Source organism: Lathyrus oleraceus, chromosome 5 (genome assembly GCF_024323335.1).
Source record: "Lathyrus oleraceus cultivar Zhongwan6 chromosome 5, CAAS_Psat_ZW6_1.0, whole genome shotgun sequence".
Lineage (NCBI taxonomy): Eukaryota > Viridiplantae > Streptophyta > Magnoliopsida > Fabales > Fabaceae > Lathyrus > Lathyrus oleraceus.
In genome coordinates this window covers 249,517,507-249,543,310 of record NC_066583.1, presented here as the reverse complement: position 1 = coordinate 249,543,310, position 25,804 = coordinate 249,517,507, and the positions used below count along the sequence as shown (strand labels likewise).

The 25,804-nt window shown below is 34.6% G+C and overlaps 1 protein-coding gene across 1 annotated transcript; it reads left to right on the top strand.

The window, feature by feature from the left end:
• Positions 1-24,475: 24,475 nt before the first annotated feature.
• Positions 24,476-25,594, top strand: LOC127080021 (uncharacterized). Its single transcript, XM_051020359.1, has 2 exons — positions 24,476-25,100; positions 25,260-25,594. Exons 1-2 carry the CDS (start codon positions 24,476-24,478, stop codon positions 25,592-25,594), a joined length of 960 nt encoding a protein of 319 aa, XP_050876316.1.
• Positions 25,595-25,804: the final 210 nt, after the last annotated feature.

Sequence of the window (25,804 nt, the reverse complement as noted above, 5' to 3'; positions counted from 1 at the left end):
GATGAAGATGATAAGAAAAAAAATATTAAATGAAAAGAAAGTAATAAACATTCTTCAAAGTGATTTAAGCATGGACGAGTTCTTCCGCATATCTCAATGCAAATCGGCGAAACAAATATGGGACACCTTAGTGGAGACACAAGAAGGCACCGCCGAAGTAAAGAGATCAAGGTTGAATACATTAAGTCAAGAATATGAGATGTTTAGAATGTTGTTCGGAGAATCCATCGTGGCGCTACAAAAGAGATTTGTTCACTTGACTAACCACTTGATTGCTCTCGGAAAAACATTTACAAATGACGATCTCAATATTAAAGTACTAAGATCATTGACTCGAGAATGGCAACCGAAGGTGACGGCTATCTCCAAAAAGAAAAGTCTTTCAACAATGACATCTGCATCACTCTTTGGCAAACTTCAAGAACATGAGTTAGAACTTGGTAGGCTTGAGAAACATGAAAGTCAAGAAAAGAAATCTAAAGGGATTGCCTTGAAGGTAGACTCAAAAGAAGATAAAGATGATGACGCATTGAAGGAAGATGAGAATTCCATGCTCCTTGTTAAAAGTCTTGGTAAGTTCTTTAACAAAAATGATAAATTCTTTAACGCTAAAAAGAATAGACATTTCAGGAAAAAGGAGGCCACCACATCTACGAAAGATGTAACATGCTACGAATGTGGAAAGCAAGGCCACATAAAGCCAGAATGTTTTAAACTTTCAAAGAAAGGAGGATTCAAGAGAAAGAAGGATTTCAAGAACAAAAAGGCATATCTTGCATGGGAGGACAATTAAATTAGTTCTTCATCCGGATCGGATAGCGAGGAATGTGCAAACTTGGCACTAATGGCTTCTCATCATTCCGATGATGAAGAAGAGGTTAGTAATAATTTATCTCTTTTTGATGATGATGCACAAGATGCAATTAATGAATTGTTAAATGAATGCAAAATTCTTTATAAAACTATATCATCTCAAAAGAAACAAATTTCTTCCTTGGAAGAAAAGATTGAAAGTTTTGAAAATGAAAAACAAAATATGATTAGTGAAAAGAAGAATTTTGTATGTATAGAGTGTGAGTCTCTCTCTTTCCAAATTGTCCAACTTAAAAGAGTCCTTGAAAGGTATGAAAAAGGACAAATTGGTTTGGAAGGGGTTCTTAGCCAACAAAGGTACTCAAATGACAAAAGTGGACTTGGTTACTCCAAATTTTCTAAACCAAGTTCAAATAAAACTATCTTTGTTAGGCCTAAGGATCAATCTCCAAAAGAAAGAGTCAACACACCAAAAGTTGAGCATCAACATCCTAAAAAGAAAAGGTTTAAAAAGAAAATGTCCTATGTTCCTAGATATAAAAGCAATTTTGAACCAACTTGTTTTTATTATGGTATTCTTGGACATACACCTAATGTTTTCTATATTAGAAACTTTAGTGTAGCAAAGGGGCATTATGTATGGGTTGAGAAAGGTACTAATTATAAAGGACCCAAAGCAATTTGGGTACCTAACAAAACTTAATTTTGTTTTGTAGGTATGCTTGAACGCCACATCAAATCTTTGGTATTTGGATAGTGGGTGCTCCAAGCATATGACCGGTGATGTGCACAAATTTTCAGATCTAATGCTTAAGGCCAAGGGTTATGTTACTTATGGAGATAACAACAAAGGAATAATTCTTAACATATGCAAAGTAGGTGCACCAAATTTCATATCCATCGAAGATGTGCTATATGTCGAAGGACTAAAGCACAACCTCTTAGGCATAAGCCAACTTTGTGACAAAGGATTCAAAATAAGGTTCACAAAAGATAAATGTTTAATTGAAGACAAAGTCACACAAGAGGTAATGCTTATAGGTAAGCGAATTAATAATATTTTCATGATTTCCCTTGATGATGTTTCTTTGAAAGTTAAGTGTCTTGTGGCAAATAACAACGACTCATGGTTATGGCATAAGAGATTTACTCACATTCACATGGAGCACTTGAATAAGTTAGTAAAACATGACCTTGTCATTGAATTGCCAAAGATAAAATTCATCAAAGATAGACTTTGTGACGCGTGTCAAAAGGGGAGGAAACCAAATCAACTTTCACATTCAAGAATGTGGTGTCCACTTCTAGGCCACTACAATTGTTACATATAGACTTATTTGGTCCATCAAGAACAAGAAGCTTCGGAGGTAACTTATATGCTTTAGTTATTGTTGATGATTATTCTAGATATACTTGGACATCCTTTTTAGTGCAGAAAAGTGATGCATTCAAAGCGTTCAAGAAGTATGCAAAGCAAATTCAAAATGAGAAATCATTAACAATTGCCTCCATAAGAAGTGATCATGGTGGAGAATTCCAGAATACCTCTTTTGAAGACTTTTGTGAAGATCAAGGAATATTTCACAACTTCTCGGCTCCAAGGACTCCTCAACAAAATGGAGTAGTTGAAATAAAGAATAGGTCATTGGTGGAATTTCCAAGAATAATGCTTAGCAACTCAAATATTCCTAAGTATTTTTGGGCGGATGCGGTTAGCACGGCATGTTTTGTAAGTAATAGAGTTAACATAAGACCTATCCTAAAGAAGACTCCATATGAAATCTTCAAAGAAAGGAAACCCAACATTGTCGTCTTTCATATCTTTGGATGCAAGTGCTTTGTCCTTAACAGTGACAAAGACAACCTTGGTAAGTTCGACGAAAAATCGGATGAAGGTATTTTTCTTGGTTATTCTCTTACAAGTAAAGCATATAGAATTTATAATAAAAGAACTTTAAATATAGAATAATCCATGCATGTTAAGTTTGACGAATCTAACCCCTCGAAAGAGGAAATTGTTGTATGTGATGATGATGATGATGATTTTGTAGAAATTCCTAAAGAAGATACTTCAAACAAGAATCAAGAAGAATCGATTCAACAAGAGTCAAATGAAAATGATCTACCTAAGGAATGGAGGACTCATAAAGATCATCCTATTGACAAAGTAATTTGTGACATTAGTCAAGGTGTTGCTACAAGATTGAATCTCAAGGATGCATGCCTAAACATGGCGTTCGTTTCACAAATAGAACCCTCTAAAATTGATGAAGCTCTAGGAGATGATCAATGGATTGTTGCTATGCAAGAAGAATTAAACCAATTCGAGAGAAATCAAGTTTGGGAACTTGTTTCTAGACCAAGTGGTAAGCACATCATTGGAACAAGATGGGTGTTTAAGAACAAACTTGATGAGAATGGAATAATTGTTCGAAACAAAGCAAGATTGGTCGCTCAAGGGTATAATCAAGAAGAAGGAATCGACTTTGAAGAAACTTTCGCTCCGGTTGTAAGGTTAGAAGTTATTCGTCTATTACTTGCTTATGCATGTCCAATGAATTTTCAGTTATTTCAAATGGACGTCAAAAGTGCCTTCTTGAACAGCTACATCAACAAAGAAGTCTATGTCAAACAACCCCCGGGCTTTGAAGACTTCAAGCATCCTTCACATGTATACAAATTGAAGAAAGCGCTCTATGGATTAAAACAAGCACCAAGGGCATGGTATGATCGTCTAAGTAATTTTCTATGTGAAAAAGGTTTTGAAAAAGGCAAAGTAGACAAGACTTTATTTATCAAGAAGATAAAAGGGAACACCTTACTTGTTCAAGTCTACGTAGATGACATAATCTTCGGTTCAACCAACAAAGAACTTTGTGAAGAATTTGCATTGATAATGCAAGGTGAATTTGAAATGTCTATGATGGGAAAGATGAACTACTTCCTTGGATTGCAAATCAAGCAACTAAAAGATGGAATCTTTATCAACCAATCAAAGTATTGCAAAGAGTTGTTAAAGAGATTTAAAATGGATGGTTGTAAAACAATGTCAACACCAATGTGCTCTGGAACCTATGCTGATCAAGACGAATCGGGTGTGTCAATTGATATTACAAAGTATCGAGGTATGATTGGGTCTTTATTATATTTGACGGCAAGCCGTCCCGACATAATGTTTAACGTGTCATTATGTGCTCGCTTCCAAGCAAATCCAAAAGAGTCACATCTCACGGCGGTCAAAAGAATCATGAAGTATCTCAAAGGAACAACCAACATTGGCTTATGGTATCCAAAAGGTAGTGTTTGTAAGTTAATTGGTTCTTCTGACGCGGATTATGCAAGTTGCAAAACAGATATAAAAAGTACTAGTGGAACGTGTCACATCCTTGGTAATGCATTAGTCTCATGGTCATGTAAGAAACAAGCGTGTGTTGCTCTTAGTACGGCTGAAGCAGAATACATAGCAGCGGGTAGTTGTTGTGCACAAAATCTTTGGCTAAAGAAACAATTAAGTGACTATGGAATCAATCTTGGATGCATACCACTCCGATGCGACAATACAAGTGCAATTAATATTACAAAGAATCTTGTCTTGCACTCAAGGACCAAACACATAGACATTCGACACCATTTCCTTCGTGATCATGTGCTTAAAGGCGATGTCGAAGATACCTTTGTCGATACTCATAATCAATTGGCGGACATTTTCACAAAACCACTCGCAAAAGAACCATTTTATAAGATTCGAAGAGAACTTGGCATTTTGGATGAAGGTGATATATAAATCTTCCATAATTTTATAATGAGGCCAAGGTACACAAGTTTTTAATTTTTGTTATTTTATGAAATTTCTCTTTAAAATGTGTATATGAACTTTTTGCGTTTTGTTGATTTTATATTAGGTAAATTTAATTTTTTGATAAAAAAAAATTTCACTCAAAACTGCATTAGTATGTATATTACCTTGTCAAACTTAAATTTTTTGGATATCCTTCATATTTTGGGCTGTACAAAACTACTGTTTTTCACTTTTCTCTTAGAGTAACCGATTACTCCATATTGGGTAATCGATTACCCTGTATGTTTTTGCCTTCCTCACGAGTTTTTCAACTGTGTAACCGATTACTCCATATTGGGTAATCGATTACTCTGCATGTTTTTGCCTTCCTTACGCGTTTTTTAATATGTGTAATCGATTACCCTTTTTAGAGTAATCGATTACCACTGTTTCCTCCAGAATTTTTAAATTTTTTTTTTAAACACACGTGAGTTGTTGCACATTTGGTGTTAAGTGCTTTTTCTTGTTCTTTTTGCTTAAAGTCAATCACTTCAGCATTGGTACTCTCTTTCCAACCTTCACATTCATCTCACTCTTCCATCTTCCTTATCCTCCATTAACTCTATTAACTCCATTCAAAGCAAAATTAAAACCTCACTCTCATTATCACTCTCATTATCACTCTCCATCAACTCACCATATTCACTCTCCATCTAGAATCCAGGAAACCCTTCCAAAACCCTAACTCTCTAAGCTTCCATGGCACCTCCAAGACAAGACAAAGGAAAGAAGAAAATGGATGAAGAAGCCTCTCAACATACAGAAGAACAACATGTTGCCACTGTGAAATCCAGAAGGTTGAGCTATGTTGTCCGGACTCGAACTCTCATGCCGGTAAAATATGTTAACTTCCAAGCTTTTCCTTCTCATAACTTTACCTTTCAAACTTTGCTGAAAAATTCAGGGGTAGATAGTTAGTTTCTGATATTGGTGATTATTATCCTGATATGATAAGGGATTTCTTTACCACTATAAAGTTTGGAACCGATGATTTTGGTGATTTGGTGTTTACTGCTAAGGCTAAGAATTTTGAAATTTGTATGGATCTGAATCAATTGGGAACCTGTATGGAAATCCCTTCTGAAGGTGAAGCATTCCGTCACGGAATTGAACCCGACAATGGTGCCTGGAGCAATTATAACAGTTTGGAATATTTTGTTTCAATTTCTAGAGGCCCTCAGGCTAGCCTCATGAGCCGACAGAAATCAGAATCCTCAAGGGTGGTGAAATTTGCTAACCTCTTATTTATGAGTGATAGGATGCTCCATTATGTTCTTGCTTATGTTTTGGTTCCAAAACATTCAAATCATGCCCAAGTTAATGAACTTGAACTGCAACTTGTTAGAGCTTTGAAAATGAACATGAAGATTAATTGGGCTTATGTCATTTACCATCACATGAAGCATCAATTATCCCTAAGTGGTGGACTTCCTTATGGTAGAGTTGTTTCAATAATTTTGGAATTCCATGATATTCCGCTTCAAAGAGAACCAAAGACTCTTATGACGGTTAGAAATTGTGAAATTAATGAGATTACCGCAACCAAGAACACCGACATTAGTATCGGACCAAATGGAGTGTTTCGGTACAAGGATACGGTCACTTCTTCCGCTCCTCCACCAATTCCGGAAGGTGATATCACAAATGCTATGCTTTATAACAAGATGTGTTCCATTAATACCACCATGAATCATAATCACAGTGTCACCCAACATGGAATCAAATCACTTCAGAAACTCTTCCTTTCTATGAACCGTCAACATGTCCCAAGTGAAGAAGGTGATGAGGAAAGTGAAGAAGAAGGTGAAGAGGATGATGGATCGATATGTCGGAAAGTGATTGAGTTGGCCATTTCTTTATGCTATTCCCTAGTTTATGGTTTTAAGTTAGTACTTTTCTAGTTTCTTTTAAGACTATGCTAAGACCGTTGGCTTTGTATGCTTTATCCGTCTTTCCATTCTGTACTAAGTTTGGTTTATATTATGTTTGCATTATCTTCTGTGTTATGTGGTACTTCGTGTATGTTGTTTGCATGTTGTTACTTATTTCCTTATTTCACTCTATTCGTTAATGACAAAGGGGGAGAAGAGATTGTTATTGTATTATTTCCTTGTTTTCTGTTTCTCTCTAACAAAATGCAGATTTCAAAAGACTCCTTAAATCATAAATTAAGGGGGAGCATTTGCTAGAGAAACATGCTTGGATCAAACTTTCATTTTTTGGGTTGTCATCATCAAAAAGGGAGAGATTGTGAAGACATGACTTCTCAAATGTTTTGATGAAGACAAACTTCTCTACAAGTCTAAGATTGATTAACAAAAAGGATTGATCAAGATTCAAGCTCATGAAGAAAGTTTTCAACTAATGATCAAGTCTTGAGGAAACTCATGAAGATTCGTATTTCAAATGGATAGGTATAACACTTGACCTCTAGATATTTATACAAGTGTTCAAAACATGTCTCATTCATGCCATAATCATTGAAAGTATTTTTATGCATCAAAGAAATCATAACACTTCTTTCTTTAAACTATTTTTCAAATCTGTGACAAAGTAATCGATTATCCATTTTATGGTAACCGATTACTCTTTGTAAAATTCAAAATATTTTTGCACGTTGGAGACAAGTAACCGATTATCTATTTTAAGGTAATCGATTACTCTGGGAAAATTTCAAATATTTTTGCACGTTGGATGCAAGTAACCGATTACCCATATTAAGGTAATCAATTACCACTAAACCAGAGGCAAAAATCAGTGCATCTCTTCATGGAAACTTTTCCATTTTCTTTACCATGAACCATGACATCCTTTGGGTATTTGCATCCATTTGAGGAGGTGTTTAGACAATATATATACATCATTTTTTCCAGATTTCAAATCCACCTCCTTGCAAAAATTTCAAATCAATTACACACATTCTCTCAAACATTTTTAAGTGTTCTTCCAAATTTTCTTAAGAGTGAAACCTTGAATAAACTTTCTTTTTAAGCATCCTAGTTTCATTCCATACAAAGAACACTTGTATAATTATTGTGAGAATTGAGTGTTATAAAGGAGAAGATCAATTGATAAATTGATATACTTCAAATTTCCAACTATTTTATCTTCTACAAAAAATTCAGAATTGTATTTCTTGATTACAACTTATTTTTAGGATTGTTAAGAATAAGTTTGTAAGGTTTTATCCTTGTTATCCGGTGTGTGGATGCAAGAGGTCCTTTTGTGACAAATTGAGTCTCGATTGGACTTTAAACATTGTAAATTCAAGAGGATTGTTCTTGGTGTGTTAGAATTATATAGAAAGGCCTTAAGGTGTCTTGTCTAGGAATCTAACATTATAGTGAATTCTCTTTCGTGTTGAAAGGGGAGTGGAGTACTCTCGATTTGTGAGGGGAACCACTATACATCATGGTGTTCTTTACTTTCCGCACTTTACCGCTTTTCATCATATAAGCATCTCAAGAAAGTAAAAGTCATAAACCGTAAAAAATCCGGAAAATCGTCTAAGTGCCTCATTCACCCCCCCCCCCCCCCCTCTAAGGCACTCCTTAAACTTACAAAGAGCAACAATAAAACCAAAACAATCCTCAGAGTCAAGGCAAACACTCTATCCTCTATAGGTACAGGTAGAGGATAAGTTCTTGAAGTCATTCGATGAAGTTGCAATAGATCAACCTTGATTTGTCCAAAAGCCATCTCCAAGAAAAATACTCCTCTCGTCCACCTCATTATCTATTTTATGACTCCTTCAAATATAAAATCATTATAGGTTTTCTAAATAGACCAGACAACAACGTGCCAAATCAAAAGATAATCACCCCTAAATTTAATCTTATCCCATAAAGAAATAAAAGATTAAAAAAGAACCCTAAGATCATTAGGAATAACAATCTACCACTCCAACCACTTAAAATATTATAGCATGCAGACAAGACTAGTTCACAAGTAACAAAGAGATAAGAAACCATATCAACCAAGTTCCCACACAAGGGATAAGAGATCCTGGTAGGGTCAAGAATGGCCCCTCTATTAGATAAATGTTTTCGAGACAGGAGTATATCTTGCAAAAGTTTCCATGATAAGACCAAGAGCCTAACGTATCTAGATAAAAGGGGGGATCCTTCTCTCTTCCGGAAGAGGAACCAAGAGAAGAGATCAAACTAATTCTTTGGTCAATATAAGTGAAGGCCACTAAAAACATACCATCTCTAGCATGCTTCCAAATCCACTTATCTTTCTCTTGGGACAGAGCGACATATCAAAGGAAAGTAAGAAGCACGTCAAACACATGTAGCTCTCTAACAAAGAAAGATCTCTTCCACCTAAGATATCAAGTCAAAATCATATTAAACGTCAAACTTATCTCTCTCACTAGCTCATTAGATTGAACCGGTTTAGAGAACAAACCAAGGAACTTTGCTTTTAAGGGGATTCTCTCGAACCAAGGGTCATTCCAAAAAGAAGTTTGGAAATCCAACCATATTTTTCTAATAACACGGTCGACAAACCAGTATGGGCTATCGACCTCTTTAGTCCCAACGGTAGACACCCCTTTCCACCAAGAATAAGAAGACCATAAACCGACAATCATCTCCCCATGAAGTGAGGAAACAATTTTAGCTTTATGTATATCTACAAGAATTACACTCCAAAAACTTGAGTCCTTTGTAAGCAATCTCCTTCTTCAATTCGGTGAAAGGGCGCAATTAACCACCATGCAATCCCTTACACATAACCCCCCCCCCCCTATATTCTTTGGCTTACACACATCTTTTCATTTAATCTGTGATATCTTTGAAAAAACTTTCAATCCTCTCAGAGGAGCTTCCTTTGAAGCTTTAGAAGCTTCTTCTAAACCTAATTAGACATCTTTATAAAAGCCATAAAGAAGATGGTGATTGCATTAAGCACAAAGTTAACAAGATGGAGATATGATATATGTTACTTATAACTTTCAATCCATCCATATAATATAATATGAATATGCTAAAAAAATACTAAAAATGTGAAATCCAATAGTTTAAGAGTTCATTTCTCTTAGAATTATAAAGTCAAAATCCAATCTAAATATTTTTTTGGTTCTGTGTTGTCACTACTACAAAAGACAACTTCTGTAGCAATCTCTTACCACAGTCACATATCCAAACCGAGGTAATATATGTTCATTATGCATCTTTCTTTCTTTTTTAATTTTTAAATTACATATAACCACGGTCACAACTAACAAACGTTGTGATATGTTATGAATGTCACGTTTCAAAACCCAACACCTGCAGTTTTTGTAGTTTTTTGTTAATAAAAGGGTGTGTTCCCTTTATTTATAATTTTAAATAAAAATTAAAAACTTTTCACCATAGTTCAAATTAACAATTATGGTAAAATATCAGGGCATATCATTACGGTTAGTTTTAATAACCGTTATGAAATATTATACCTATATAAGCTAATTTAATTCATTTCAGAACAGTCTGCGTTGTAAGTGTGAAACTCTAACTTTTTTCACCATGTCCCAATCTCTCAAAACTTCATCCTAACTTCACAAAAATCCAACATAACTTCTCAAACTAGTATGAATCAAGGGAAGGTGTCACGAAATAAGCAAACTCATTTCTTTGTTTTTGTTTTCCACAAATCTTTTTTAAGTAAAGCTTTGTATGTAAACCGTTTCTTTTTAAAACTCCATTATTTTATTGTTGTAAGATGAGGTATGTAAATTTTTGGTTTAATATCTTTTAAGTCTTGTATCTTAATCTCGAAGTTCATTTTGGTCGCTTAACTTAAAAAATGTCCATATTGGTCTCTTGACTCTTCAAAACATATCATGTTAGTCATTTTCGTCTATTTAGCGATGGAAAACCTCAAATTTCGGTCACTAAATTCGTCGCTAATTAGATGTAAAGGACTAACATCGTACATTTTAAAGAGTTAAAAGACCAATATGACACTTTTTTAAGTTAAGGGAGCAGACTAAACTTCGGGATTAAGATACAGGACTAGAAAGGGTATTAAACCTAAAAAATTTAAGTTATTATTGAGGTATATGTGTCGCATTACGCGAAAAACCGGCGGGAAAACAAAACAACAGAGCCGCCACCGTGCGTTATTTATCCCAAAAGAGGGAAAGACATGGTCTTGCGACCAAAGAGAATGGGATCGGGAGTCGGTTATGCGAAGGGAAGGTATTAACACCCCTACGCATCCGTCGTACTCGACGGGATCCACGCACAAAAGGAAGGAAAATGGCTGCTAAACGCTGCTCAAACATACACACATACTGGCTGAAAGAGACACAAGAAAACAAACGAAACTAACTCGGCAGGATATCGCATCCTGGGCCTACGTAGTCTATCAGGCATAGACATCAGAGTCGACGTAGTTCGGGACAGGGGAAAACGTTCTCGCTAGGATGTCGCATCCTATGCATACGTATCTTCTCGGACTAAAGAAGAATCAGAGCACTCGTAGCTCGGCTTACGCACGCCAAACAAAACCACACAGGAAATCGACTGCCAATCGCTGGACTTACGTCAAACTCCATGCAAAACAGGCAAACATGGAAACCGAATGCCAATCACTGGACTTACATCAGACTCCGAACCAAACACACGCACACTGGAAACCAAATGCCAATCGCTGGACTTACATCGGACTCCAAGCACACAACAACAGGATACGGAATGCCAATCGCTGGACTTACATCCATCTCCTAACACACACAAAGACAAAAGCAAAAAGGGCGCCCGGAGAGATCAGCTCATCTCCTGCCTACGTACCTCATCTGGTATGAGGATCAGGGCGACGTAGTTCCCCTACGCAGGGACAAAGGACTAGCCTAACCAGATACAAAGGGAGACACAACTAGGGAGACTACGACTCGAGCCTAGATGTTATCATGCATATCATCCCTAAGTTAAGGTTGCTATCTAACTTGCACAGGGAGCAAGCTATCCTAATCAGCACAGGCAAAGCAAACAATCATACAAATAGCACACACTATATACACACAAAGTGGGCTCACACAAGGGTTAGGCTGTGAAACACAAGCCAACTGTAATCGGGTGATGTTAGCTCTTAACCCTAACATTGAGAATTAGGGTGAAGCAGATGAAATGGGAAGTGAAGATAAGACTTCACAGCTCTTATCCCTGGCCTGGGAGAGCTTTAGACAAAGGAATGTGTGGGTTCAGAAAGTGGGAACCCTTCTACACATATGACTGACTCAACTGTACAAGGATCTTGGGTTAATATCCACAATGCATCAACACAAGGTGTGTGAGCAAAGGGATGACTCAACTGAATAGCAGGAGATGGATTGCACATCTCTTTTATCTGCCAATTGCCTCTTAGAGGTCTTTTCCTGCTTGGCACAAACATAAACATACACAAGCATTGCCTCTTAAGGAGGGCTTCAGACAGGTGCCTGACCAAGTAACAGGCCAGGTCTTCCAGACTACATGAAGTCAGTGAAGTTATACCTCAATGCTTAAGCTAGCAAGCAAAGCAAAAGCAAGTTCACAATGAACTATAGCCACTAATGTACCTGAACACAATCCAACTCAGTCAGTTCACAACTTCAACAAAGTCAAACAGACAGACTAGAAGTCAACAGTTAACTGTACAAACAGACAACAAGCAATGCATCAAGCAAAGCACAAGCTCAACTCAAAGGAGCTAATCCACCTACAAAACAACTTAATGTTAATCAACATTAATCAAATATCAATCCAAATGAGCAAATGAATCACACTCCTCAAGGCCATATGCTTCTTGTCCTGAAAACACAACTTAAACATAAGCACTAACCACTAGGACAAGGCCTAGGGTCAAAGAGGGAGCAATAATCCAAAACAGAACATGAAAATTGACAAAAAGCAAGCTCAATCAATTAGGAACAACATCCAAGTGGTCTCATGTTCATATCATACACCAATTTCATTTCATAAAGCAACTAAGGCAAAGTGTGCAATTTGAAAGCTCAATGAAGCAAACAGAATGAACCAATCCACATCAACTCAAAATTGGTTCAATAAATCTCAAGAAAAATCATGGCTAAACAGCATACATCACATGATCAACATACCAAATTTCAAGTCATTTGGACAAGTTTAAGCATAACAACTAAAATCCATAAGGCAAGGCAAGGCAAAACAAGCTCAAACAAGGCACAATTTCATACATCAACTTCATACAAGCCTAAAACAGAATCTACACATGATAAATGTTTCAAACCAAAGCCACAATCAACTTCAAAGTGCCTAGAATCAATGTGCAAAATTTCAAGTTCATGTGATACACAACCATCATTTCACAAATCATCTATGTTCATGACTCTCAAAAAGTCCACAAATGGTCAAACAGAAAGGAAAATCTCAAACAAATCCAAATTGAATCCAAAAATTCCATAAAAATTCACAAGCAATCCTAACATCCAGAAGTATCATCATGCAAAACATCAGATTAATTGGCATTCAATAGGCATGGTAAAGAAAATCAACAAGTTGGACAAGAAATGGTGTGACACACATTGTTACACCTATATTGATCAGATCATATCTCAACAACCAAGCATGTTAAAAATACAAACTCAAAGCCAAAAGATCAATCAAAGTGTCTAGATTAAGCATGTAAATTTTCAGCTTCATTGGATCAACCATCATTATTTCACAAAGAGAATGGCAGGCAAGGTACAAGATATGACATGCAAACATAAACCCTAGGCCACAAACATTTTCAACCGAGCACAAATTCTGGAAAAATCATCAAAAAATAGTAGACATCATGAAGATCATTGTGCAAAAAGCCTCATGTCAATTGGATAAGTATTTTTGGAGTTATGAAATTTTGAATGAAGAGAAAAAATGAAAAATCACATGATGAAATAACATGAACATGGATGATGAATGAAATAAAATGCCAAAAATCAAATTGGATAATGCTTGAACTCGGAATCGAACCGAGTGAAAATTCAAATGGAAACGCGCTACCAGTGAAACGCGCCGTTTCACTTAATGATGTAGCAAGGCAAATGCATCGTGACCAATCATACTGCCAGGCAATAACCACGTGGACCAGTACATATCCACTAACATGAAACCACATGCAATACGCGCGCTAACAGATCAAAACGATTATGGAAAACTAAAACCTAGAACATTCAACAAGTTCATCGTGTTCTTCATCATCAAGAACACTTATGCACAGAAAATCACCAAATGCATACCATTGGATCCGTCTTCTAACATACATCATCATGCTAAGCTCGATTTATTCTAATTCAGCAAATGTTCAAAGATTCATGCACATGAAGTTTCACCAACCAAACTTGTAAGCATCATAACTACCTCAATACTCAATGAAATTCCACGATCTAAAGCTCATTATAACCTAGGTTCAAAGATCTACCAGAATCATCCAACAATTTTATGAATTAAGAACATTGAATTCTGACCTTCAAGAAGTAGCAGTAGTGGAATCGTGCTTCTCAGGTCCTGGCAAGTTGAAACAGATGCTCTACAATGTTTAGAGAGGTGAAAGGATGATGAAGAACAGCTCAACAATGCTTGATTCGTCCAGAAATCTCAACTGCCATGGGAGGATGCACGGTTCAACAGTCCACGATTCTTGCAGAATTCTTCAAGATCCAGCTTCAATATTCTTCAACAATGCTTGCAGATGATGAACAACTCAAGAAACAAGCAAAAGAGATGAAGAACTCGATGAAAAAATTGAGAGAATTTTGAGATGAAATTTTCAGATCTGGATTTGTGAGGTTGTTGTTAGCCTTTTCTGTTATGATTATGATTATATATGATGGATTAATGAAGATACTAATCACAATTAGCCAAATGCCAAAGTAATTAGTGAGATGCAAGTGTTTGTGCAAAATTGTCCCATGCACCCTCATGCATGATATGAGTGCTACAGTACACGAGTTTAGTGTTAATCCACCTCAAAAATCAATTTGGAGCCAAAATGCCAATGTTGGAATGCATGACAATGTTTATTTTTCAAATTATACTTTTCCCTCTAAAATTCAAATAGAATCCAAATGAAAATGCCAAAATTTTGTAATGGAGATGCATGGTTTTTGATGCATGTTTTGGATAGCTCATGTCAAAACAAGAATGTTACAAAAAATCCCACTCCATTTGGCCTTGTGGTGTGAAAGTTATCCCCTTTTGAAATTCAAAATTTCTTGACAATGATTGATCCATAATTTTTCAACCATACATGAGAAATTCATGTTCTTGGACTTTTTGGAAATTTGAGAGCAAGATATTCAACTTTCATGTTGGGCAAAATTTCATTTGAAGCTTTATTGATGATGTAAAGTTGAGGAGAAGACCTTTCCATTTTTGGCAGTTTCAAATTACAGGTCACTTACTATTTTTGGAAACTTTTCATCTGACCTCAAATTCTTCATTGTTGATGTTTGCAATGTCAAATGAGACTTGTATGGACATGAATGAGGCCTCTCTAACCCTCTCCCACCTTCAAATCCATGATTTCATGCATAGTTGACTTTGGTTGACTCTCTAGGGTTTCAGATGCATTGTGCAATGACTGATGAGCTTTGAGCATCCAATCCTTGGCCAAACCACTTCAAAATGACCCCTAGGTCACATGAACTTGATGAACCAGCCCTAGGGCTTTGCTTCAATAGGAAATGCACTTGTTTGCTTGCACAACTGGATCTCCTGACCAGTCTTGACTGATGGCTTGCACTTGGGCAATGGACAATGCAATGTTATGCAGTGGACAATGTAATGTTAATGACTTAATATGAAAATGAATGTACAAAATGGGAGGTGCAAATTTGAGGTGCTACAATATGTTAAGGTTAGTTTATGATTTTCTAGATAAATGATATTGTTTGTTGATAAAAAAAATTTGGTTCATAAGTTTATGATTTTGTTTACATATTTTTTGTTGAAGTATATTGATTTTTTTGTTAGGTATGTTGATAAATGTTATTGTTGAGATATGTTTAATAAATTATGTTAAAGTTAGTTTATGAGTTTGTAGATAAAATGTGTTTTTGTGTTGTTTGTTCATAAATGATTTTGTTTTGTTCATAAGTTTATGATTTAATTTACATATTTTTTGTCGAAGTATGTGGTGTTTTAGTTAGGTATGTTGATAAAAATTGTTGATATTGTATGATGTGTTTGTATAAGTATGTTATTATTTGTGTTATTGTTTATGTTATTGTTTATGATATTGATAATATTATTACTTGGATATTGCAGCTATCATGTTGTTTATTTAACATGTCCTAAAAATGAGTTTATTATATCGTATATGGTTCGAGTGTTTTTCCAACCTCTTATTTAATATATAACATTTCAAATTGAATTAAAAAATATTAATATGAAAAATTAAGTTATGTTAGAAAACAACTTACATTAATTAATGTTGTATGTAGTTTCTTCGGGTCATATCAAAGCTGAATAATTTAATATATTATGATTAAGAATATACAAGTGTCAGTATCTTTAAATGGAGTATTTTGACCTAATGGGTCTTGCCTTACTAAAGATCCAAACTTAAATTACTAATAAAAATAACAAGCTAATTAATTATTTATAACACTCCCCCTAAAGTTGGTGAATATATATCTATCATTCCCATCTTAGAAATAACTTCTTCAAAGTTATTGTTATTCAGCCCTTTTATTAGAAGATTTGCAAGGTTGACTTGGGATGACACATATTAAATGAAAATAAGTCCACTGTCTAATTTTTCTTTAATGAAGTGTTTATCAACTTCAATATGTTTGGTTATGTCATGTTGCACTAGGTTATAAGCTATGCTGATAGCTGGCTTACTATCATAATAAAGTCTCATCGGCTCATCACATTTTATCCTCAGATCTTCTAAGATTTATTTCAGCCATATTAGTTCACATATCACTTGTGTCATTTCCCTAAACTCTGCTTCAGCACTAGATCTTGATACTACATTTTGTTTCTTACTTTTCTAAGTCACGAGATTTCCACCTAGGAAAGTGCAATAACCCGTAGTTGATCTCCTATCCACAATTGACACTGCATAGTCGACATCGGTATATGCTTCAAGACCTACACTCTTGTTTCATTCAAATAAAATTCCTCTACCAGGCGTTCCTTTCAAATAAATTACAATTTAGAGCGCAACTTGTAAGTGAATCTCCTTTGGTCGGTGCATGAATTGGCTGACTAAGCTAACAGTAAAAGCAACATCATGTCTAGTATGTGAGAGGTATATAAGTTTTTCGAATAATCTATGATACATTTCCTTATAAACCGCAATATCTTCTTCTACATTTCCCAAATTTACATTTGGATCAACTGGTGTATTTGCAGACTTGCATGTTGTCTTGCCAGTTTCTTGTAGAATACCAGTAATGTATTTCTGTTGAGATATGAAAATTCCTTCCTTAGAGTGGGCAACTTCAATTCCCATAACTATTTTAATTTTCCCAAGGATTTAATCTCAAATTCCTTGGCTAAGTGTATATCCAACAATTGTTCTCCTTCCTCATCATTACATGTGACTATAATACCATCCATATATACCAATAACATAGTTACCCCCCTGTTTCAGAATTATGATAAATAAGGTATGATCTCCTTGACTTTGTTTGAAGCCCAAACCTATCATAACTTTAGTGAATCTTCCAAACCATCTTCGTGGCGATTTCTTTAACTCATATAAATATTTTTTTAACTTGCACACACTGTTGGTGGTAGTATGTTCACGGAACCCGGGAGGTACATTCATGTAGATTTCTTCTTCAAGTTTACCATGAAGGAATTCATTCTTCACATCGAATTAGTTAAAGTTCCAATTACAGTTAGATGCTAAAGATAATATTACCCTAATTGTATTCATTTTTACAACTGGAGCAAATGTCTCTGAATACTCTACTATAATTTTTTGAGTGAATCCTTTGGCTACTAATCTTGCTTTGTACCTCTCAATTGATCCATTTGCCTTGTGTTTAATAGTGTATACCCACTTGCACCCTACAGGTTTCTTTCCATTTGGTAAAGAAACCAATTCCTAAGTAATATTCTTTTCTAGTGCCTACATCTCCAAATCCATGGCTTATTTCCATTTCATGTCAGACAATGCCTCAGATAGAGAGGTATGTAGTTTTATAGTGTTCAAATTTGTAAGGAAGGCTTTATGGGTAGGTGAAACGTGTTCAAAACTTAGGCAGTTGGATAAAGGATAAAATGGTTGTTTGGTACAATTTATGATATCTTTTTTAAGGGCAATTGGAAGATGTAAATCTTGATAGTGTAATGGTAGTGGTGGTGGAGTTGAACTGGATTCTGGTTACTGTTCATGAGAAAATTCAAAAGTTGAACCAGTAGAGTTAGAATTTACCTCATGTAATGTTGAGTCAGACTCTAGGATATGAGTAGACCCAGGAATGGTCTTCCTTATTGTATATACTAAATTCTTCCCATATCTTACACTAGTTTTATCTTTTTCAGAATCACGTTAAGTTCCAAGAGTAAGGTCGGGAAGTATAAGAGAATCATCTTCCATGTTTACACTCTCCCCCCGAAGACGAGTTTGAATGAAATAACTTTCTTGTTCATGGAAAGTGACATCTCGAGAGACAAAGAACTTGTCAGACGGTGGATGATAGAATTTGTAACCTTTTGGGTGGAAGAATATCCTATAAAGACACACTTTAAGGCTTTAGGATCAAGTTTTCCTCTACCATCACTATGAATATGGATGAACGATGTACACCCAAATATCCTAGGGTGGGGTTACTAGAGGTAGAAGCGTTAGGATAGAACGAGGATAAGAATTCCATACGAGTTTTGGAAGTAAGGACAGTATAAGGCAAATGATTAAGAGATATGATGCAGTTAAAACTGCCTCACTCTAATATTTCTTGGGAACTTTATTTTGAAATATCATAGCATGTGTTTAGTCTAATAAATTCCCATTTTTTCTTTCAGCAATATCATTTTATTGGGGTGTTTTAACACATGAAGACTCATGAATGCTACCTTCATTTTGACATAAATAATTAATAGTATGATTAAAATAATCCTTGGTACTATCTAACTGAATCCTTTTAATACTCATACCAAATTTATTTTTAACCATAGAGAGAAATTGAGGAACCACATGACTAACTTCAAATTTTTGTTTAAGTAAGTATACCCAAGTAACACCGAGTACAATCGTCAATAAAAGTGATAAAATAATAGGCACCTAAAATATTTGGAATATTAGATGGACCCCAAATATCTGTATGAACTAGATAAAACAAAAAAGTACTCATTTTTATTACTAATGGAGAAAGGTACGCGCTTGTGTTTAGAAAGCTCATAGACCTCACAATGAAGACTCTCAACATCTAATGTTTTAAATAAAATAGTAAATAACGGCTTAATGTATCTAAACGAAGGATGACCTAGGCGACAATGGTATAAGAGAAACTTATCCCTATTGGTCTTTATTGATTCTGACAAAAATGAATTGCAACTGAGAAAATATGGGCTTGAATATTTGTTATCCAAGTAGTAAAGACCTTTCCATTCTCTAGCACTTCCAATCATCCTCCCCGAATTCTAGTCCTGAAAAACATAAGAGTAATTATGGAAAATAACATTACATGATAGGTCTTTTGTGAGAGTATGTATGAAAATTATGATAGTAGTCGATTTTGGGATATGAAGGACGTTATTAAGAGTCATGGATGAATTAAATTTAATTGTTCCTTCGCCTGCTACAGTTATAAGGGTGTCATCTGCAGTGGATTTTTTTTGTTACTGGGGCAAGGTGAATAGGTGCAGAAGTGGGTGGGTAAAGGTGGCATATAGTCAGTGGCTCTAGAATCTAATATCCAGTATTGTTTAAAGGGTATATTTGAGGCATTAAGTTCAAAATAAAATGGAGAGTTTCCAAATGGAAAAGATAATAGAAATGTACCTTAGCGTGTTAAAGAACATGTACATCTTGGTTTCTCCAACTTACTGAGGAGAGATCTCACTTTTTCTACTTCACTTAGGTTAATATACATCTCTATTTCTAGACTGTATCCACTAGTACTTCTAGCCATGTGTGTATGTCCTCCCTTTCTGGATAAGTATCTTTTTTGTCCCCACTATCTATTAGGAGTTCGGCCAATCAATTTCCAACATTTTTCTCGAGTATGATGAGGCTTGTTGCAATAATTACACCATACCCTTTCGCTCTTCTTCTCGAAATAGGTTTCTCCCAATTTCTTCTGATCAACTAATATGGTTGAAATCTTATCAACTAGCATTGCTGAGCTTTTCGCAGATGGTAGTGTCAACATTAATTCCCTTATACTTTCTTCACTCCTCACTATAGACACTGCATCATTAATGTTTGTTACTTTTTCTTTGCCAAGAATTTATACTCTAACATAGTCAAAGTCAAAGTTGAGCCCTACCAGAAAGTTGTAGACTCTATCTTGCTCAATGTATCCCTAAGTTTTGTTGCATATGTTGTACATCCAGTTTTGATAACTTTGTAGTGGTCTAACTCCATCCATAAGGCTTTGATATGATTAGTGCATTAAGTAATTGTTTTGTTGTCTTGTTTAGTTCCCAATGTTTTCACCTTCACGTCATATATTTGGGCAATATCTTTGGCTTTAGAATAAGTTTCTTCTAATGCTTTATAAATCTCTTTTGTCGTACTTAGGAACATGTAAGTGTCACTAATTTCTGGAGTCATTGAAGCTCATAACCATGCAATGATCGCTGAATCTTTTGTATTCCACATGTCAAATTTTGGATCTCTCTCTTTGGGAGGTGCGTCTGTAAGGTGTTTTGTTTTTCCTTTACCTTTCAAGGTCGTTTTCATGAGTTAAGATCATTTAAATAATTCTTTCCATTAACCTTGTAAAACTGATGAGTAATAGGTAATTCTGATTCAGATTTGTACGGATTTGTTTCATCTTTACTATCAGCCATTGAAAAAATTTAGAAATAAATGCAAGTAAAAAAACCACAAGCAAATGCGAGGTTGAGAAACCGCTGGAGATATGTGCGACTATTCAAACAGTGGTGATGAACAATATCGCGAACAGTACCGTAAACAGTAGCGATGAACAATGCTGAAAAGTACCGTGAGCAGTGTCGAGGAACAGTGTGAAACAATAGTACCAATGAACAATGTGAAATAGTACCAATGAAAAGAGCAAAACAATATCCTCCAACAGTTCGAAACAGTGCCGGTGAACAACACGAAACAATACATGTGAATAGTTCGAAATAATGAACCGTAAACACAACGAAAAGTGGCTAGGTTTTTTACCAAAGAACCGCAATTAAGGCGACTAGGGTTTTTTATGCAGAAGCGAGACCCTCTCGAACGAGAGCTCGTGATACCATACCAAAGCTAAATAATTTGATATATTAGATTAAAAACATACAAGTGTTAATCTCTTTAAATAGAGTATTCTGATCTAATGGACCTTACTAAAGATTCAAACTTAAATTACTAATAAAAATAACAAATTAGTTAATTATTTATAACAATCATTATCTGTATCTCGCTCTTTGACTGTTAGAATTTGGTTTAATACTTCTAATTCTTCAATCAACACTTCCTTTTTTATTAGTTTATAGTTTATTCTACAAAGTTAATACATTGCGGAATGAACTAGTAAAAATATAAATAGAAGAGTTTATTGAAGAACTATAAGTATTAAATCAAATTCTAACCGTCAAAGAGCTAGATATGAATATTGAATTGTAGAAAGCTAGAAAAATATTGATTAATATAATTTGTTCTTCTGATATAATTTAATTTGTCATATCATTAATTTATAAATCAGATTGAAATGTAATATGTTTATTGATAAGGTTGTGAAATAATTATCTCAAATAAGTTATAATAAACTCAAATATACATATGAAATAGTTACTGGTTATAACCGTGGTGAAATATTGTCTGCTAAATCTTTCACTATAATTCTAACTTTCAATCATGGTGAAATGTTAATAAAAAGAATTTATGTGGAATTGCATGGAAGGAATTATGATTGATGATGAAGTTCGTTATTCACGCATCATGGAATAACCCTTCTTCAGACTATTTATGAGGATGAATTTGATGAAGAAATATGGTGCGATATGATGATTCATTTGTTGAAACAAGATTCTACTCTGACCGCTTGCATTTCTTCAATTTGGCGAGGGAGGTAATCCTTAAAGAATTGATGATTTAGTGAAGGAATTAAATGCAGATCGGAAGAGTTTGGAAGATACGTTATTAGAGGAAAGAAAAATAAACTAAAAAACTAAAGGTGAATATTTAAGATGACGTTATGGTACACAATAATATTAGCAAGAATTATTTACAAATTAATATGAAAAATGGAGAGTTATTGAAAAAATATGAAGTTTTGGATGTTGGGCTCTTAAAATTATAAGCTTTCATAAATGTGTATAAATTTAGTGTATTGAAAATTAAAATATATTTTTCATTTAAAACATGTAAAGAATATTTGTAGGGTACTCATTAACAATATTTAATAAAAATTACAAATATGAAAAAGAGATTGGCCTTATAGACAGAGGAAAAGCAAAGTGTGATTAAAATTAGATTGAGAAGAAGACGTGGGGTGCAATCATTCGAACATTGAGGCAGAGGGTGTTTTTCGATCACACATGGCGTAGACTAACACCATTGATAGAGGATTAGACAACTTAATTGAAAAGGAAAATGGGCCAACAACTCTCGTGGATCGAAAACATGTTCAAATTTTTTCCTCACACCCCCAAGTTATATCTAAGATTCCACTTTTTATTTATTTATTAATAACAATTTTATCCTTCGTATTATTTATCTTTCAAATTTTTATATTTCATAAAAAATATAAAAATTTAAAGAGATTAAAAATTCGATAGTTATTATAAAAATCCAATAATAGAAGTTTTGCAAGATAATATTTTTATGTTCTTTTATCGGACATTTAAAAACTCGGTATGAGGTTTTATCGGATTTTGGTCAAATATCTAAAAATATCTTGAAGTTTTACCTGATTTTTTGCAAAGATTTAGAATTTTTTGAAGTTTTACCGGTTGTTTCTAGAAAAAATCTGAAAACATTTTTGAATTATTTCCGGATTTTTAATAAAAGTACGGATAAGTTTTGAAGTGTTACCAGTTTTTTACGGAAAAATTCGGAATTTTCAAGATTCTAAAGTTATTATTACCAGAGATTTCCAAAAATCCGGTAAATTTTGTTGTATATTGGATTTTTTGAAAAAATTATGAAATATCCGATATTTTGCATAAACCAAAAACTCAGGTAGTTCAGTATGTTTCAATTGTGTGGTCTTGATCCTGATGGTTCCCCTTTGGATTTTACTCAGTTTTTTACCACTGACATGATATGTTTAACATAAATGGTTCCTTTTTAACCAATTCAAATAGGTTTTTGATATCTCTGAAATTGATAATTTATTTTGTATATGTTGTAAATGTCATATATTTCTCACTCGGGTTGACATTTTGGCATGAGCGCAATCTGTTGGTAAACAACATGGTATTATTGTTGTTATTATTAGTTCTAATACCGTAAATGGGATGAGAGGGAGGAAAGATAAATTGATTATGGGTTGTGAGAGAGAAGGAAATTACAAGAAGAAGGATGTGATTGGAGGAAGTTATACTATGAAAGTGAAATGTCCATTTATGTTGAGATCTGTGCCAAGTGGAAGCGGTTGGAAGGTTTAGTTAGGTGTGGGTTTCACAATCATACATTTTCTAAGGACTTAGATGGGAATACGTATTAGATCATTTAAAAGATCATGAAAGAAAGTTTGTGAATGACATGACCAAATACAATATGACTCCCATATGCATAGTTGCTGCTTTGAAAGATAGAAATCCAAAACACCTAACGAGTGTTACCCAAGCCTACAAGGAAATATCTACATACACGATGAGCAAGAGAGGTTCATGAATATAAATACATATACTAGACAAGAAACATGGACTCTTCCGATGTTGTTGTTGATATCTTTTGGACGCACACTGATTCAGTGAAGTTGTTGAACATGTTTCATCTTGTGTTGATTTTTGATTGCACATACAAAAAAAAGTAGGTACTTCTTATGTCAATTGCTTCTATTTTGATTTATTTGATTCAGAAGTTGTTGTGGGTTGTTGTTGATTTAATGTACATACAAAACAAATAGGTAACGACTACCACTACTTGAGATTGTTGGTGTTACATCCACGAAGTTGACATTTTCGATTGGATTTGCATATATGGAACATGAAAGGAGGAAAACTTCATGTGGGCACTAGGGAAGCTAAAATAGTAATTCGTTTCTGAGAAGTTGCTACCGAATGTTTTGATTATTGATTGTGAATTGGCGTTGATGAATGTTGTGGAAGTTGTGTTTCCAAACTCAACTCACTTATTGTGTTTGTTCCATATTTTAAAAAATGTTAGTATGAAGTGTAAGCAGTATTTTGAATCACATAAGCATGAACATGTTATGGATATGTAGAACAACATCATATATTCAAATGTGGAGACTGATTTTTGGTACACTTAAAGCATTTTGAAGTTGTATGTGCTAATATTCTAAAATTTGTTCAGTATGTGCACGAAACTTGGTTGACACCCTATAAACAAATATTTGCTACTGCTTGGACTAATAAAGTCACTCATATAGGGAACACAACAACGAACAGGTACATCGATGTGAATATGAATATAGTTACATTACTAATTATCAAATAATGACATCTTGTTCTGTTTATATTTTTTAGGGTTGTGTATGCTAACTAGAGACTAAAAAATATGTTGACAAGTAGCATGAGAGATTTATGTAGAAGTTTGGATGTTGTTAACATCGTGTTGAAGCTGCAATTAGGTTCAATTAAAGTATCATTTCAGAAAATTATTGCCAATATTGAGCATCGGTATAACACTTCATTTTACTCTAGATTGCACGGTTTTGTTTCAAGACAATATATACAATACATTGGAAAGGAGTTGGAAAGGATAAAATTTGTTGGTTGTGACAAAGAAGCATGTAGTTGCTTTACTAGAACAACATATGGGTTACCTTGTGCGAGTGAATTTGCAGGTTATCAAATACAAGGAGAGGTTATTCTGTTAGAATCAATATATGCGTTTTTGAAGAAATTATTCATTGAAGCGCATGAGGTCATTGAAGAACAAAGTGGGACACAGTTCGATTTAGAAGAAGAATGTGAAGATCTGAAGAAGTATTTCGGTATACTAGATATTGTAGGCCATAGGGTTATGAAGAAGAAAGTGTGGGAACTAACACATTCATCCACAACTTCCATGTGTCCACCATCAGTGAAATACAAGCCAAAGAAGGAAAATAATAAGAGTAAAAAGGGTGAAAAGAGTAGTGTGCATCGTGATCCTTCACAGTGGGAGTATGTTGAGGACTCGCAGGGAAGTAAAAGTACGAAGAGATCATGTACAAAACCAACTGAAAGTCAACCGTGTAGCGTGTCTTCAAAATTAAAATATTTGTCTTAATTTCATGTTTTCTTGCATCAATACATTGATGAAATTATTGATGTGGGAGACGATGGAAATTGTGGTTTTTGAGTTATTGTAGCTTTACTTGGATGGGGCGAAGAGTCTTCGTCTTTGGTTTGGACGCATCTAGATACTAAAGTTTATCAACACTATCAATTGTATTCCAATTTGCTATATGACATAATACCAAAAGTAAAGAGTGTGTTGCCGGTAGCTAGCTTGGGTGTGCAGGGTCGTCAAAAATGGATGATGATTCCCGATATGGGTTACCCTATTGCTTATAGATACAGTGTTATATTGGTCTTGTTGTCAAAGAACCTTAATGTCACATTCTTTCCATTAGTGATAGCTCAATGCATAGCTTCAAGTAGACACGAAATGATTGCAGTTGGTTTTGTTAACAATAATCATTGAGTTCATATGAAGTTGAAACCCATTTTCATTTGCCTACCATCACAGACTGATGGAGACATAACTGTAGTGAAGTTGTAAGAGCATGAAAATCAGCATATGTGGAACGTATTAGGCATTGGGAAGAAGTTAAGAAGTCGACATAATTTATTTTATAATGCTATTATATCACTTTTGCATTATATGTACGTATTTTATCTGATATAGTTTCTT

What these genes read in the sequence shown, in the direction of transcription:
- LOC127080021 (XM_051020359.1), top strand. Translation starts at nt 24,476, where the DNA reads ATGAGAGATTTATGTAGAAGTTTGGATGTTGTTAACATCGTGTTGAAG. An exon ending in GGACTCGCAGGGAAGTAAAA is followed by an intron (nt 25,101 to 25,259) that starts GTACGAAGAGAT and finishes GAGTTATTGTAG; the next exon opens with CTTTACTTGGATGGGGCGAA.